Source organism: Seriola lalandi, unplaced genomic scaffold (assembly GCF_002814215.2).
Source record: "Seriola lalandi dorsalis isolate HSWRI2012SDOR001 ecotype SW California unplaced genomic scaffold, Sedor1 jcf7180002054355, whole genome shotgun sequence".
In the NCBI taxonomy this organism is placed as follows: domain Eukaryota; kingdom Metazoa; phylum Chordata; class Actinopteri; order Carangiformes; family Carangidae; genus Seriola; species Seriola lalandi.
This window is the reverse complement of record NW_019524908.1, coordinates 48,728-65,322: the sequence shown is the minus strand read 5'-3', so window position 1 is coordinate 65,322 and position 16,595 is coordinate 48,728. Positions and strand designations below refer to the sequence as shown.

At 40.4% G+C, this 16,595-nt stretch overlaps 2 protein-coding genes across 9 annotated transcripts in view; one reads left to right on the top strand and one right to left on the bottom strand.

Moving 5' to 3' along the window:
- Positions 1–439: 439 nt before the first annotated feature.
- LOC111656448 (uncharacterized) lies at positions 440–3,192 on the top strand. The gene is made up of 5 exons (XM_023408156.2): positions 440–859; positions 2,047–2,388; positions 2,524–2,757; positions 2,856–2,884; positions 3,015–3,192. Exons 1-5 carry the CDS (start codon positions 808–810, stop codon positions 3,111–3,113), a joined length of 756 nt encoding a protein of 251 aa, XP_023263924.1. The 5' UTR covers positions 440–807; the 3' UTR covers positions 3,114–3,192.
- A 421-nt stretch (positions 3,193–3,613) lies between these two features.
- Positions 3,614–16,595, bottom strand: part of rap1gap2a (RAP1 GTPase activating protein 2a) — a 40,449-nt gene continuing 27,467 nt past the window's right edge. For 7 of the 8 annotated variants that reach the window (XM_087174470.1, XM_087174471.1, XM_087174475.1 and 4 more), the window contains 16 exons: positions 16,241–16,319; positions 14,579–14,632; positions 13,762–13,845; positions 13,538–13,638; positions 12,924–13,053; positions 12,432–12,587; positions 12,042–12,113; positions 10,345–10,431; positions 10,070–10,210; positions 8,791–8,940; positions 8,204–8,316; positions 7,958–8,056; positions 7,588–7,708; positions 6,386–6,518; positions 6,184–6,257; positions 3,614–5,876 (listed from right to left, as the gene is read on the bottom strand). In XM_087174470.1, coding sequence (XP_087030596.1) covers positions 5,868–5,876; positions 6,184–6,257; positions 6,386–6,518; positions 7,588–7,708; positions 7,958–8,056; positions 8,204–8,316; positions 8,791–8,940; positions 10,070–10,210; positions 10,345–10,431; positions 12,042–12,113; positions 12,432–12,587; positions 12,924–13,053; positions 13,538–13,638; positions 13,762–13,845; positions 14,579–14,632; positions 16,241–16,319 — 1,603 coding nt within the window. In that variant the 3' untranslated portion in view covers positions 3,614–5,867. The remainder of the gene's footprint in view (positions 5,877–6,183; positions 6,258–6,385; positions 6,519–7,587; positions 7,709–7,957; positions 8,057–8,203; positions 8,317–8,790; positions 8,941–10,069; positions 10,211–10,344; positions 10,432–12,041; positions 12,114–12,431; positions 12,588–12,923; positions 13,054–13,537; positions 13,639–13,761; positions 13,846–14,578; positions 14,633–16,240; positions 16,320–16,595) is intronic. The other variant, XM_023408150.1, reaches the window with a different exon arrangement.

Here is a 16,595-nt window from a genome sequence, read left to right as displayed (position 1 = left end):
CGAGACCTCAATATTTGCTTAATATTTTTTTTTCTCTTCAAAAGTAAGCAGCTTTTATTTTGAAGGTTAACTTTTTGCTGAAAATCAATTCGCCATTTGTGCAAGGGGAATGTACAGAGTGTAAAAAGTCAAAACATTGTAGATGTAACAAGATTTTAAATCTTTTGAAACTTTATAATCCCTAAACCTACTTGCCAAGCTAAACAAAACGTCTTGTGTGTTGTTATAATTTCTAACTCTCTGTCTCACACACACATACAATGCAAAAAATCATACAAGATGAGATTATGCTGGAGTTGAAGTTAAAAGTCCATCAGCCGAGGACAAGCAGACAGGTACTTGACTACAGAGGAGCAGCTGGTCATTTGCTGTATTACTCAGTTTGGTTTGCTCTGTTTTGTTGTTCATTGAAATTGGCCCATTTCCTGATTTCCTGTTGGAAAGCGCATATTCCCACTCATGAAGTCATGCTTTCCTGTAATTTCGCATTTGAGCCTTGTGGCATGTGTGTGTGTGTGTGAAAGGGGGTTGGTTGATTACTGGCACTTCCTTCCTTTACCTCCATCTGGACAAGCGCAGCAGTAGGATAAAGGAAACCCGGACAAATTATTGATAAATGGGAAGAGAAAGTGAGAGAAAGAACCAGCCGATTGGCTCTCAAGGACTGACTACAGTTGTACAAAGCTGCGGAGTTTTCCAAACAAGTCTTTCTGGCTCCAAGTCAAGCCACGACATGTCGACTTAAACCGAACTGAGGACATACAACCAAACTGTGATGAACCTTAACCAAAACAGTCAGTGTCAGACATGCATGACTCTCTCCTCAGTGTCATCAGCTGTCTCTGCATTCTGCTTACTGGTAAGTAACACAATATAAATCGAAATTCATATTGAAATTCTTATTATAAACTAGGCTATGGCTACACAGTCTTGTCCCCTTCTATTCAGTTTTGTTGAGTATCTGTAGTTAAGGTAACTCACAGTCTCACTCCAGTTTATATATATTTTTTTGTAAATACAAGCTCTGGTAATCACAGTCACGCTCACTCTTTTTTTATAGCGAATAATTTGCTTTTCTGAAAACAAAAAACAACAAAAATTGAATTGCATTCTATTGAACAAATAGTCAGATCAACCAAATCGTGTTTCGTTATAGGTGTGTATGTGTGTGTGTGTGTGTGTGTGTGTGTGTGTGTGTGTGTGTTTGTGTGTGTGTGTGTGTGTGTGGTTTCTTTAGTAGTTTATCCACATTATGCTACTGGATTACTTCAGAGTTGTTTGCACAGTGGTTCATGTGTCTCATAGAAACCAAGAGTTGCCAACAAAATGATTTTTAATGTGCTTTGTAGTGAGTTCCAGGAGGATGGTGGAAGAAAGCTAAAAACAAATCTAACAAGCTCAGTATTCGACTTGAGGGCGTATCCGTCACCCAAACGGTTTATTAACATATATAAGATCTGAATTTACAGTCAAGCATGCCAATGTAATGTATGTACATGTGTTGAATTTCCATATATGAAATATATGTACATATGAAGTAAAATAATATATGTATTTAAAGTATAGTCCATATATGTGAATTTACATATGAACTGTTAGAATTTCGAACAAAATACTATATTGACATATATGTCTAGCTAATAGAAACAAGTATTTTAATATGTCTGTTTATATTATAGACATGTGTTACATAAATATAAATCCATTCCAAACACTCAGTATGTGTTCATATAATGTAGATATAGAAGATAGAAATGTATGTTTAAATGTCATAAGAAATTATTAAGAAAATCATATACAAACATATAGAATTTGAATAAGCATGTTTAATGAAATCAAAAAAGTCATAGTATAGTAAGACATAAAAAGTCATTAGACAGTTAGGTTAGTTGGTTAAATGACATGGAATAATGGCATAATTATCTAAATGAATCTAATTTCAGACCCTCACTCTGGCTTTTTATAGTAATTTGAAGAGTCAGCCTTGTACAAAAATTACACAACTTACGTCTATTCCTAAATTGAAGGAAGACTTCCCTTTTTCAGGTCTCCATGCTGAAGAATGCAGCCATGGTGTTCTGGCAAAACGGGACATATTTTATGTAGCAGAAGGGGGCAGTCAGTCTCTGTCCTGTGTGGTCCAGCACTGTGGACAGAACTGGACAGGGAACTGGATGTGGAAAAATTCAACACACAAAACGTTCAACATCATTAAAGACTCTGACAGGCACTATTTGACTAATGAGGAGCTCTCAGCAAATGAAACTCGCCTAGTTTTGAATCTGCTGAGAGTCAGCCATTTGGATGAAGGTTCCTATAGATGCACGGTTGTGTGGGGTCAAGGCAACACTGATATGGGACATCTGACGTACTTAAACATCACTGCAGGTATGTAGAATCATGTGTTCACCGAATGTGTATCTGTGTGCATGAGAATGTGAGTCCAAACATGTGTACATCTGTATTTTGTCTAGTGAGTCTACTAACATTTGAGTATGATCTTCCTCCTCTTGAACCACGCAGCTGTCCCCTCTCAGAGGAATTCGTGGCACAGGGTGTTGGTCTGTGCCGGTGCTTTACTTTGTCTTCCCCTCATCATGGGATTAGCTCGATGCCTGAGCTCAGAGGACAAGTCTCGGCCATTTTCCAGGTCACAGTTCACACATGCAGCTGTATACAGACAACAACCAGATCCGGCTCCACAGCCTCCACCCCGATGCAGATTACCACAGAAACGTAGCACTTCCTCTCAAAAAGGTTTCTCTTATTCTTACTTTGATTACATGCAACACTGATTAAAAGTCACTAAAACTGCTCTCTTCACTGTATTGTCTATTTTTTTTCACATTTTACAGCTTCCCCCATGTCCCCGCAGAAGACTGAGGTGAGTAAATGTCCTGTTTCAAGAAAATATGCCCTTTTCAGGGCCCTCATTATTGGTTGTTCCCCTGACAAAGTTTGAATATGTCTTTCAGTTGGTACATATGACCCTTTTTTCATTTATCACTTTACAGGTGGTGTATGCAGACATATCCAAGGATGCACTGAGGCAACCTGTAGCCACCAGAGAACCTGCCCAGTCCACTGTGTACTCATTTGTCAAATTTTCCTGATTGCAGTAGAAGCATAGTGGAGGTAGAAAGTTGTCTGCTGGGAGTCCATTAAATTAAATTGTGGGATACTGCTTGAAAATGATGATGTGGACTTACTGAGCCTCACCTGCATAATGTGAAAAATCTGTCTGATTTCATCAGATGACGACATAAGACACAAAATGATGCAGGAGTATATATTTTGTGGTTTTCTATTGATGTCTATAGACTCTCCTGATTACACTATGGAAGTAGTGGGTGTATGAGGAAGAGAGAAGACCCAAAATGCAGCATAACCACTGAATCACTCAAGGTATTACAGAGAAAAGACTTTTTGTTGTGCTAAAGTTTCATTTATGTTAATGATTTTATTGTTTTGAAATGTGACCATGGACAACATAATATGCAAATCAAATTTTTTAAATAAAATATTAGTAAGTAATAAGTACGAAATACCCCTGTATTGAGCTGTAAGCTTGTAAGTGTTGTGTGACATTGTAAAAGAAGAGAAGATACATAAATGACACAAAATACAACATTTTATTTTAGAATAAATTCTCAATGGCACGTTACATAACCAAATATACATATACGTGTTTAGACATCTTTTAAATTAATATATTTCCTTTAATCATTTTACCTTATTAATTAGCTTACTCTGCACGTACATTTTTACATGACATCAATGCAAAAGAAGTTATTTTTAATAAATTAAGCATATTAACAGAGAAAAGGCTGCAGGGCATTTAGGCGAGACCTGCTACAAACTAAATGACATCTGAACTTCTCACTTCCGTCTGGAGGATTTCTGTTCCTGCTTCCTTTACTCGAGGTAATCACTGGTCTCTGCTAACTGAAAACAGTGTTTAGTAGGTATCACGTCTGATTCTAGTTTGCTTTCTAGCTATATCAGAAAGGTACTACTCAAGGAACTTCCTGGAGAACAGTTTCCTGGTAATTTAAAGATCACCTAAATTACAAAGGTTTTTGTAAGTTGGGTGGCCTGAGCCTTTAAACCTTGTGTGTTTCTGATGTGACAGAACTTCATGAACCATAAAGCCATCATCTCAGCAACAGGAATGGTTCTCTACACAGTAAGAGGACATAAACATTCTTCCAAGGACCTACCAGTTTGGTCACATAGTAAACACATCTGTGCGTCTTTAAGCCTTTTCTTGATTAACACACTCCCACTTTGCCCTGCTAACTCCAGTTTGTGCAGCTCCAGGCTAATGTTATGGTTTAGTTGAGGACTAGAGTCGACCTATTGTCCTGTTGTGCTTGTAAGCAACTGGTTTTACAATTTACTTCTAAGAGACTTTGTAATAACAACTAACAGAGCATGAAATCAAAAGTACAAAAAAAAGCTCCAAGTTCACATTCAAAGTGTTTTTGCCAAAGGTGGTTCAATGGTTCATTTTAACCCGAAGCATCTTTTTCAAGTCATCTGCATCAGCTCACATGCTGGGAAACTTAAAAACCTTGGAGACGTTCCTGTTCATAAGTTCCACCAAACATAAACACAGATACACCGAGTTAGCAAGCTTCAATGGGAGGTATCAGAGGGTGAAATGTTTTCAGTAAGTGCAATGTCTATTTTCAGCAAATGTGGGTGTTGGTCGGCTACCCACAACTGTGCTGTAACCAGATCCAGAAGATTCTCATCCTCTCACACAGTGAGGGACAGAGACAGACAGAGAGACAGAGACAGAGAGAGAGAGAGATAGAGAAAGAAAGAGAGCATCAGTGGTGAAAAGGGCTTTTAGATAGATTGTAAGGCGCAGCTTTGGCTAAAATAAGCTTATGGCAAAATGTGTTGGCAGTGTCTCCTACTGTGCCCCATGTGAGCTAATTTCCACTAACCAAGCACTTGAGTTCAGGGATTTGAAGTAACCCTTCCAGATAGAGAAATGCTGTCATAGGTATCGACTGAATGTCAGCAATGTTGTGTTTACAGTGCAGTAGACACAATGCAGCAGCTAGCAAGGTTACAAAAGCTTTTCTTTCTTTTTTTTTCTTTTTTTTAAATCACATATTCCCTAAAAAAGCATTTTTATATGCAAAGAACAAGGTCAGATCCTACAGTGTAAAATTGAGACTCCCAGTGTTACCACCTCCAAGGTTTTGCTACTGTAAGTCTGTTGTACATGTAGTTCCTGTGCATGTGTATGTTTGTGTGTCTGCGTACTTTTTTTAGGCAGAAGGACGAACTGTTGCCAGACGTACCATTGAAGGGCAAACGCGAAAGAAACATCTTGTTGTGTGACAATTCTTAAAGACATCCATTCCACGGATCACTCAGCAGTTCACTAGATAAAGAGTAACAGTTCGGCCATAGTCTCATGTTACCACTTGTTCGGACCACTGATTCTCTCTATCACACACGGTGCTTGAGAAGAAGCTGCAGTCTAGCTCGCCCCACGCTCACAGTATGACAGCCATGCCAGGACTTTCATATTATGTGAACAATGTTAACAACTGAGATGCAGCAACTTGTAACATTGATTAATTTCTGTAGCTCAAGGTTGATTTAAAAGAAATCCTACACGTTTCTCCTCCCTATACACTCACAGTATTTTCAGTTAGTCTATAGTGCTTTGGGACTCTGTTGCAGATGGTAACATTTGTCAGATTATCCTTGGCTTAAGGGAAGTGGTTCTACAGGGATTATGTGGTTGTTGCGGTGATATGTGGTGTTTTTATTTTCTTTTTGCAGCTCCATCAGCTCGTGCTGTCCCTCTGTTGTGCAAGTCTGTTTTTTCCCAGTCCACAAAGCTACTCAGACTGAAAGAGAGAAGAGTGAAAAGAGAGGCCCGTTAGAGGAATATTCACTGTGTTCACTGTCTATTACTCAACAGCAGCTCCAGATGTCCATAAGATGGACAGTGAGTGTATCAAAAACACACAGAGATACTTTTTCTAATTGCTCCCAGCATGCTCCACTAATTCTGTTAATTCAGACATCAACTTTCTGGAGTTTCTGGCTTAAAATGTTGATTCTATTCCACCAGCACTTGTTGACAGGGAACACACTTAAGAATACTATTTATTAAAATATTCTAACCAGACAGACTTCAAATTTAAGACTTACAGTTGTGGATGAGTGGCTCATTTTGTCAAAGCGGAACTTCAAGTTTGACCTGGGTGACGTCTTATTTTTCCCATCTACAAAAACCAGAAAAGGGAAGGAAATGCTAACAAAAAAAAGGAAATGCTCATCACAGATAAAAAAAAAAAAAAACTGGAAAAATTTAGTATGATCTGTGTGTATGTGCGTAAAATTGTAGATTTACCTGTTGGACTGCGGCACATGATGACAGGGGTACCTGATCCCTGGCTGTCGACACTGAGGGAAGGGCTGAAGGCAGACGAGGAAGCTATAGAGGGGTGGCTAACCTGAGGGAAAGACAGAGAGTAGAGCTGAGACTTAACAGGGCGGAAGAGGTGGAGGAGGAAAAGAAATGAAGAGGCTCAGTGAGTATTTTTGCTGAAGTCGACATTAACCTTCCTGTCAGCAAAGTCAGAGTCACTGAAGGTGCAGCTGCAAGTGGAAATGGTGCTTTGCAGGAAAAAGCCATCATAATGTAAATTACTTTTTTTCCAACTTTTTAAAATAATATAGTTTAAACATTCTCAGCTGGTGTTCATTTTTATGACACAAATTCACAGTAAGTGTTTTTTTTTTTTTAAAGCAATAGTTAGAAAAGTTTGAAAATACCACTATTCAATTTTAGGAATACGACTTCACAAATGTGGACGAGCCAGGCTAGCCATTTCATCCTGTTTCCAGTCTTTATTCTAAGCTAAGCTACTGGTGCTGGTTGTAGCTTCATATTTAGTGTACAGATATGAGAGCCACATCAATCTTCTCATATAATTCATGGCAAGAAAGCAATAACCACATTTCACAAACTGCTGAAATATTCATTAAAACAAATCAAAATATAATGAGTGCTTTTTAAGAATGAAAGAATTTGTAAAAGATAACAGATTTTTAATTTTGTATTTATCAAATTTTCCCTTCTGCCGATTACTGGTGTACTTTACTGCTGCCATCATGCATCAGAATCCCTACTTGAACTATTTTCTCTGGCATTCAATAATAAGCATGACAAGTTTCACAACACACTGTGCATCTTTGCACATTGATCCAAAGTGAAATGCTGAGAGTGGGAACGATTTCTCACATGAGATAAAACACTGACAAACTGTGTCATCTGATGCACTGCAAGCGAGAGGAGCTGTAATAATTATAATCAATGTGCTGACATTCAACAGTCTCTATTAGACAGCTCTTGGTAATTACAGACAATTTCATCTGTGAGAGCTTTGACAACACCAACAACCTCACACTCTCCACCTCGAGCCAAACACTCCTTTCCTTTCTCTTGTAAAGACAAGCTCACTACAATGTAAACAACTGAAAAAGTGGGACAGAACTGAACACACTTGCTTCTGCTTAACTTTGGTCAAACAAACTGAGTGTTATACTCACTGTCTCCAGGTCTTCCAGAGCTTCTGTTTCTCCCGTGGTGCTGCTGAAGCTGCTGGTGCTGGATGAAGAGCGAGATATATTGGGCCTGCCGCTGCTGCACTCCTTCAGCTTGATAAATGGCCTGTGGAGGAAAACAGAGGGGAAGTGAAACAGAAAATCAGATCCTCTACAGGAAACTTTGAGAAGAGAACTAGGAATGAGGAGTGCTCTCCAGTGATGAGATATCCTGGACATACAGTATATTTAGAATTACTGTCTGTACTGAATCCATTTCAAAACACATTTTCAAGTTTGGCTTTAGACTTCTCCCTCTAGAGACTTTAGAGAAGTACTGCGATGATCTCCATGAAAAAAATAGCTTTGGTCTCACCTCTCTTTGTTGGGGCAGATCTCAGGTGAGCTGGGATTGGATGATGTCTCTGACCTAACTTCTTGGGACAGCGGGCAGATCTCCGCAGGCTTTTGGTCACTGCAGATAAAGGAAACACATCAGTGACAAGACAAGACAAGGACAAGACCTTCTGGGCTCCAGCTACCTGCACAAAAACACAAACTCAACTTTGTTGTCTCTCCTGTAACACATTCATGATTCTGGCCAGCAACTGCAAAGACCAACCTGCGTGAGTGTCTGTCCGAGGGGGATTCTGTGCTGGAGTGGAGACGAGGGAAGAGGCCTGAACGCCGTTTTACTGGGCTCTTCAGAGGAGACTTGGCTGACAAACCAGGAGGCTGAAAATCACAAATTAAAGAGATTAAAAGCGACAAACAATCAATAATCAGTTATTCAATCAACATGACATGCCCATCTGTACATTGAAAGAGTTACTGTTGGTTGTGATGATTCCACCTGTGTGAAGGACTGTGAAGAAATCCCTTCCTAACACAACTTCAATGTAAAAGATGGGACACAAAATCTGAGTTGTGTGCAAAAATGCAATCAACATTCAGCCGAAGCTATAATGAGGCTTCAAACATCATTTGATGTTCGTGGGTTTTTTTTCTTTTTGTTCAAATTACCTTCTTTGTGTTACTACCACAATGTGTTCAGACACATATTCACATAAGACACAGCTGAAAAAATGTGAACTGAACACTTTCTAGATTAAAATACAGAATTTTTGATTGGTTGATTTTACAGATATCGTTATTCAATGTGATACATCATGTTATTAAAGAAAAGGTTTCTCCGACTATTTTACTGACAGTGAAGGTGCTCTTTGTGCATTCACTGGTGCTCTGCGGCAGCCCCCCTCCGCTCAGGCTGGCCGGGACCCCACCCCCTACCCCGGGGCTCCTGTGACGGTGAGAGCCCACCATGGTCTCCATGGAGTGGCTCCTGACACGCATGGCTCTCTGGAGGCGAGAGAGGAAACAGAGAGAGAGAGAGAGAGAGAGAGAGAGGATGAGAAGATGTAAGAGGCGCACAGAGGGAAGTTTAAGGGAAAAGTTGGTGACAGGGAAAGTACAGGAAGGGCAGAGAAGGGGATTCGTGTAGAAAGTAAAATGAAGGAACTTTCTTATATGAATTAGAAATGGGATCATAGGTGCTATTGCACAATACCCCCACCAGAGGGCGGTGTTCTCCAATAAACAAGCGAAGTGGGTTGGAGTGTTTTGTACTAATCAGTGAAGTATTTTAATGACTTTATATTCATTTAGTTAATTGATGACAATAATCATAACATTTGTCTTGAGCTTGTAATAGATTCCAGGCTGTAAAATTAATATGAAGAACAGTTATACAACATATTAATATGTTTCTTTCGTTTTTAATTAAGCTACTGCAAATACAGCGTCGAGTATAAACACAAACAACATCATGCAAAGTAACTGTTTATTGGTCATATGGTGATCCTCCGTTGAATTTACAGTAATGCAGACAGGTAATACACAGTGACTGCCATAAGAGCAATGAGAACAGCGCCCCCTGGGACTGACTGCAGAAAGTGCAAAGTAGCTGTCCACAAAGCCTGCGGAGAGTGAGAGAGCCAAATTGGCACATCAGTCACACGTTCATGCCTCATACACATGGAACTAAATACACACTGCAATGGTCCTATTAACATCAATTTGCATTTAGTTGTAGACAAAAGAGTGTGAAGGGACATTGAGTGATGAGAACTAAAGAGTTAGTTGGCAAGAGTGTTTGTCTGCACTCTCACACATAGCCTACACACACACACACACACACACACACCAACACACACACACACACACACACACACACAGAAAGACACGCACAGGTGCACATGCCTCAACGCCCACACACACTTGTGTTGGAGTATAAGATCAAAATCTTCAGCAGCAGCAGCAACAATGACACCAGTGGTTTAGCACCTTAAATCATCTTCCAGATCTGTGACATTTAGGTGACCTGCAGTGAGAAAGCCTGACACTCTTGTGCGGTAATGATGGTGAGTGTCACAGAGCAGAGAGGAAATTACACTTTGTCCCTTCTATGTTTGCTCAGGTTCATGTTCACCTTGAAGGACTCTAGCAGACCCCCATGTCCTCCATTCTCCAGCTTGTCCTCCTCTCCCGCCTGGCCCAGACCCAGCGTGGCCTGGCTCTGTCTGTGCAGCTCATCATGGAGGTTGTCCAGCAGCGCAGCTCGCGTTCGCCCCTGCAATCGGTTCACACACACATGAAAAACTCACGTAGGACATCATCGGTTATGGTGATGATTATGGATGAAATTGAAGCAGTGAATGAAGGCATGCTGAGGTGTTTGAGTGTGGCTGAGTGACTGTGTGTCACCTCTAGTTTGGCGAATTTGTCGGATTTGTAGCAGGCATTTTCAGCATTGATCAGCTTTGTCAGCAGGAAGTCTCGAAACTCAGGACCCTGGTGAGAGACAATAAAAGAGAGAGAGAGAAGGGTTCGAGTTAGATGATGAGGCAGATGGGTGGGGGGCAGCGATGAGGAAAGGAAAAGGTGACCTTTATCAGCACCATACAGATTACAGTTTTGCAACCCACTGTGTCTGATCATGAGTATCAGCCTCACTGATTTAAATTCCCATCTGCCTCAAATCCTCTCTTTTTGTCCTCACATACTGCAAATCATATCTCAGTAAGTAACTGAATCTTCTACTGAGTCTCGGAGCCAGATTGTTCTCCAAAGCAATTTCCTCTTTGTAACAAAGAGCTGAAATCATTGAACTCTGGGTGATGTCAAAATGCAAGAAGAAAATGGGGACAAAGTTTCTTTTTAACATGCACCAAAATTGTTTATTTGCTTTAGCTGAGTGTGTTTTAAATACCTAGACGCAGTGATGGATGAGGTAATCAGAGCAGATGTAAAAATGTATGTTTTGGAGGTTTGAGTAGCAGCACAATGTAGACTGTCCAAAGTAAAAGTAATTGTTCTGTAAAAAAAATAGCCCAGATTATTATATATGATTTACAACTGATGCATGAATAAATAAGCAGATTTTACTGTTGGTCCTGCTCCTGTTGGAACTAGTTTTAACTGCTTCATATACAGTTAGCTAGTTCAGTACAGTGTTCCCAATCTAGGGGTTGACTAATCAGCTCGTGGCGATTAGTGGTGAAATAAAAAACAATCTATATGAATTTGTATTTATATTTGTATTTTTCTCCAATCTTTGCTTTTTTTGTGAAAAATTGGATAATTATTTCCTCTTTGGACATCAGAAGGTTATTTAAATGAACCACGAGAGAGAGTGGACGCTGCTCTTTTTGTACAGTGTCACAAGCTGAAAAGACTGAGATCTTATCTTCAGCACTGTATTGTATCTTATAAGCTCATCAAATGCTTTTATGTGAAGTCTTAGTAACTTGTAAAGACAGCTGTTAAACTCAAGTAGTGGAGTAAAGAGTAGCCTACACTATACATACTGAAGTATAAAGTAGGATAAAATGGAAAAACTCAAGTAAAGTACAATTATCTCAAAATATTCTTAGGTAAAGTACTTGAGTTATAAGTATAAATACTGTTTGGGCACATCTAAAGAAATACTGAATGCTTTTCATTGTGAAATTAACGTTTTTTGGGCATTTAAAAGCAACATGAACAGGTGTGTCTTGGTATGTTATTCTGGTATGTTAATCTGTGACATAATTACAATCATATGTAATTTCTGGGCCAAACATTTCACATGTTGCAGAACTGAATAATAATCCTAGGCATCATCTTTCCTGCTGTGTGTGACTGGCTGCCGTTGGATTGATTCAAAGATTGTCTGTTGTCAAAGTGAAAGTGAAGTGGTTGATTCACTCAACACTTTTTATAACATCATCTTTAATCTTGGTTTGGGGAGGACAACAAGTCAAAAGCCTTAAGTCCAAATGAAGTCACAAGTCACTGGTGTTGAAGTAAAAAAGTCAAGCTGCAAGTCATTTTTGAATCGGTCGAGTCAAAAGTCATCAGATTCATGACTCGAGTCGGACTCGAGGTGCTGCTGCATACCAAGACTCAACTCTGTCCCTCACCTTCTTGAAGACCGCTGGGTTCGGGAGAGGGGGTCCAAAAGAAGGCACATCCTCCCTCGCTGTAACAGACACCTGTTCACATCAAATAAATAATAGTGACACATTATCAGCATTTATTCCAGGAGGGCTCATGGTTCAAGCTGGAAGGACAAAACAAAGTCAGAGGGAAACTTGAGAACTTGAGAACTTGAGAACACATTGTCATCATTGGTGATGAGTGATTCATCATAAAATTTGTTGTGTCTTTGTTTATCCAGTAATTCATATGTGGACTTCGTTTTCTGCCCATTGCCCAGCTGACAGGCAGCACTGGCAGTTTCAAACACTCTTTGGAGTTTGTTTGATTTTCTCACTCACAGTTATTATTCCTCGCACCGGTCCGGTTTGTACCTTGTATGTTGTGTGCTCTGTACACGGGTTCTCCACCTGCACCAGCACATAAGCATGCAGGAAGTTGGATGCGATCATGTCTGGAACAAACGGTGTGGACTCTTCCTGAAAGACTGCGGCCACGATGTCATTTCCTATGTGCCTTTTCCTCTGGAGCTGGGGTGGGGCAGAGAAGAAAAGATTTATTAGTTGGTCAACAATTTCATTTTGTGTTTGTGTAGCTCAGAGAACAGTTCTATAAAAGGAGCACATTGACTCTTCTATGACACATAAATCACTGAATGCAAGAGGGATATATTTGCTTCTAACTGGGATTTGAGCGGTCTTGAATTAAGTACCTTGTAAACAATTGATTTAATATTTACCCACAGCTTACATAATAGCAATTTAACATAACATATTGTCAATAGCCACACCTTACAAGTTTAATATTGACATATTCGAGCCAAAGCATCTGTACTTGGCAGCTAATCCGGTATTAAAGTCTGGTACCTGCTGTACGTCTCCCTCAGTGAAGGGAAGCTTGGTCGACACATGGAACATAATCTCTCTCTGTCTGAAGACAGTGTAGACAGATTCAGACCCTGTCTGTCCGTGGGACACATCCAGCCCACCGCGGAACCTGTCACAATATCAAAACATGTGTCATGTTCTCTGTGTGGTCTTCAGCCTTCAGTAAAAAGGATGAATATGATTTCATTTCATGTATTTTCAATGTCACTTTCATTACATTTTGTGTTTAACTAGCTCCAGTGCCACCCTAAAGCGTGTCAGCTACGATTTAAAGCCTCCCTAACAGTAAAAGTAACACAATAAAAAAAGCCTGCAAGACAATAAATACAGTATACAGAGCTCTGATTAACTGACCATTAGGCACTTTCTTTTCTAAGATCGGTTTCTCTAAGCAGTTCATTTTGATTACATGCTGGGGCTGAAACAGCAGGACAAATTGCTTTAAGGCTATACTAATTAAACCCTGCTATTCTACTCTGTGGCAACACACTCTAGCGGCATCCTTCCTCTTCATCCTTGTGAACCCTTTTTCTCCGGGTTTCCGTTTTTATCATATCACTGAATCCTGCCTTCATTCTTACTCCTACTCTTACCCTTTAAAGTCCTGAAGTTCAATGTTGTCGCCCAGGATACTGAGAAACTCCTTGAACGCTGGCGTCTCCTCATTGTTCCCAAACAACTCCTCCTCTGATGTCTGAGACGAAGTGACGCAAAAATGGTCGAGGACAAAGATACAGGAGATAAAACAGTATATAAGATCAGATGGTGTATATGAGGTAAACTGGAGTACACCGACAAGATCATTCAAATTGTTCACCTGTCCAAACTTCTGGTAGATGACTCCAAATTTGAAGGTGTTGTTCACCTCATGTTCGTCATAAGCCACTATCAACTGGGACCCCTGCACAGAAACAAAAACAACAATCTCTTGCTTAAACCATACAGTTACTCATATCTTTCAACTCGTTACACACTTTCTGTTTGCTGTAGAAGTTAGGAAAACAAATTTTCCTCCTCTTCAAAATGTCTCTGGGGCACGTTTATTGGATCCTTGTTGTGTAAGGATGACATGTGACAAACTGTCACGGCCCCCAGTGAGGGCAGCGATCCTGTCGCTGCCTCTTGCAGACTGAGACACAGATGGGTTTTTTTTCCTTCCCCGAGGCACAGGCTGAAAGCATGCTCCATCACACTCCTCCACCACGCTCACACGAGGAAAAACAGATCCATCGTATCCATTTTAGAAAGTTGCTGTTATGGCCGTGCATCATCAATCATTTTTTGAATAATGCACTTACAGAACAGGGCAGATTTAAGAGAGGTAGGGGCTTATGAGGGGAAACATGTGGTAAGTTGTGCACTATTTATTCTGATTTAGACTTAATGAAGGTGTTGGTGGTGTGCGATGCTGGAAAAAGTTCAAATTTAATGGAACACTGCATCAGTTAATACGACAATGCCTAAATGAACGTTGCTATAAAGTGGTGACAGATATTAGTGAACACAGCATTTGTACTTCCAAACCTACAGTGCCCTTTCGTCTCTTAACAGGAGCAGACAGGGAGAGGAAAAGGTGAGTCATTTCATCTTGATTGCATGAATTTATAAATGTGAGGGTTTAGGTATTAACTCACCCGAGGATACAGGACTGGATTGAACTTTAGGCCCGTGGCATCGTCACACAGAAGCTGGAAGGAAAAAGAGACTTACTATCTTTGGAGAGACTTGCTGATACAGTGTAAAGCCCAACCAGGGACAAGAGTTGAAAACTAGCAATAGCTTTAAACTCTGTGCAGCACGTCAGTTTCGTGCTCTGTATTGTAACTATGGCTGTCCCTTTTAATTAAGTAAATAAACTAAACTAAACAAGACTATACCTACACTGGAAACTATACCTACTGTAAGATTCAGAAATGGAGTAATGAGTAATGAAAGTAATTTCATGCCATTGAGTTAATGCACAAAACCTTATTACAAAGATGATTTACTGGTTAAAATATATTTCTTGTTGACTAAAAATCATAATAACACATTTCTATCCCTGACTGAACAATTCAATCACATGTCAAAACTCATGTAAAACTCATCAAGTGCAAAATGTCACTCATGGAATAAAAATGTAGGTACTTTTCTTCATTTAAAATGGGAATGTTTTTCTGTTTCTCTTTTGGAAGCATAGACAATTGCCTGAATCTTCCCAGCAGTGTTTAACAGGTGACAGGCCTCTCCTACCAGCAATAAAAGAATTTGCACTGATGGTGTAACAAGATATGATTTCTGCCACAGGAGGAGAATCAGACAAAGCCTTATTTTGCTGAATGGTAAAAATGAATGAATCTCTAATCACAATGACTGAAAGAAGCTTGGTTTGACTTTGAATGTATGTAAAGAAAGAAACCAAACAGGTGAATATTCCTACTACTTTTGTCTTGTCACATCACACATCATGAAGACCAGAGCAGCTGCCTCTCCACCTTCTGAGGCCACAGGTTGAACAAGCACTTAGACCCCCTACAGTTCGCCTACAAAGAACATATTGGAGTGGATGATGGCGTCCTTTACATGCTCCACTGGGCCCATTCTTACTTGGATGAGCCAGGCGGTTACATGAGGATTATGTTCTTTGATTTTTCAAGTGCATTTAACACCATCCAACCCCCCATTGTTAAAGACACACTGGAAGGGATGGGGGTGGATCCCTGCTTCACGTCCTGTGGACGACCACAGTACGTCTGGCTGGGTAACTGTGTCTCAGGGACAGTGATGAGCAGCACTGGGGCTCCACAGGGGACCGTTCTGGCTCCGTTCCTGTTCAGCCTGTATACAGCGGACTTTAAATACAACTCTGAGTCTTGCCACATCCAGAAATACTCGGATGACACAGCTATTGTGGCGCGTATCAGAAGCGGGCAGGAAGAGGAGTACAGGGATCTGATGATGGCCTTCAGTGGCCTTCAGTGAATACCTAGGTGGGCACCTGGTCCCTGAACACGGATGCCATCTACCGGAAGGGGCAGAACCGGCTATTTTTCCTCAGGAGGCTTCAAATCCTTTGACGTCTGCAGTGAAATGCTGCACGTTTTATCAGTTAGTGGTGGCCAGTGTACTTTTTTATGCTGTAGTCTGACATGAACACAAAGAGACTGGACAAGCCGGTAAAAAAGGTGGGTCTGTGCTTGGCAGGAGTCTGGACTCACTCAGAACTGTTGTGGAGAGATGTGTGTACATAGAAAGGGGAGGACATTCATGGAAAGTGGTCTTCTTTACATATCATGTACTTGTGAGCTGTATCTTACCTTGGCAATCTGAGGTACACTTGGCAGCTGGCTGATGCCTGCTAAAGAGATCCTGTCATGGACTGTTTTGGTCCTCGACCTGAAACAGGATTCAGAGATTTGCTCCATAAAAGAGATTTCTTAACTTTTGATGTTTCAGGTAACATTCAGTTCATATGCCATCCACTGGCAAGGTGAAATTAAGGAAAAACTATGATCATGATGAGTTTAGTCTGAGCAGGTCTCAATAGAGATAAAAAGACGGCACTGGTTATGGGCTGATTAATATCAAGTACTGACATTATCATTGTCAGCTGTCAAAGAAGAGTTCAGCCATCCCCTGCCCACAGTCCCCTCTACAGTGCCCACGAGCAGA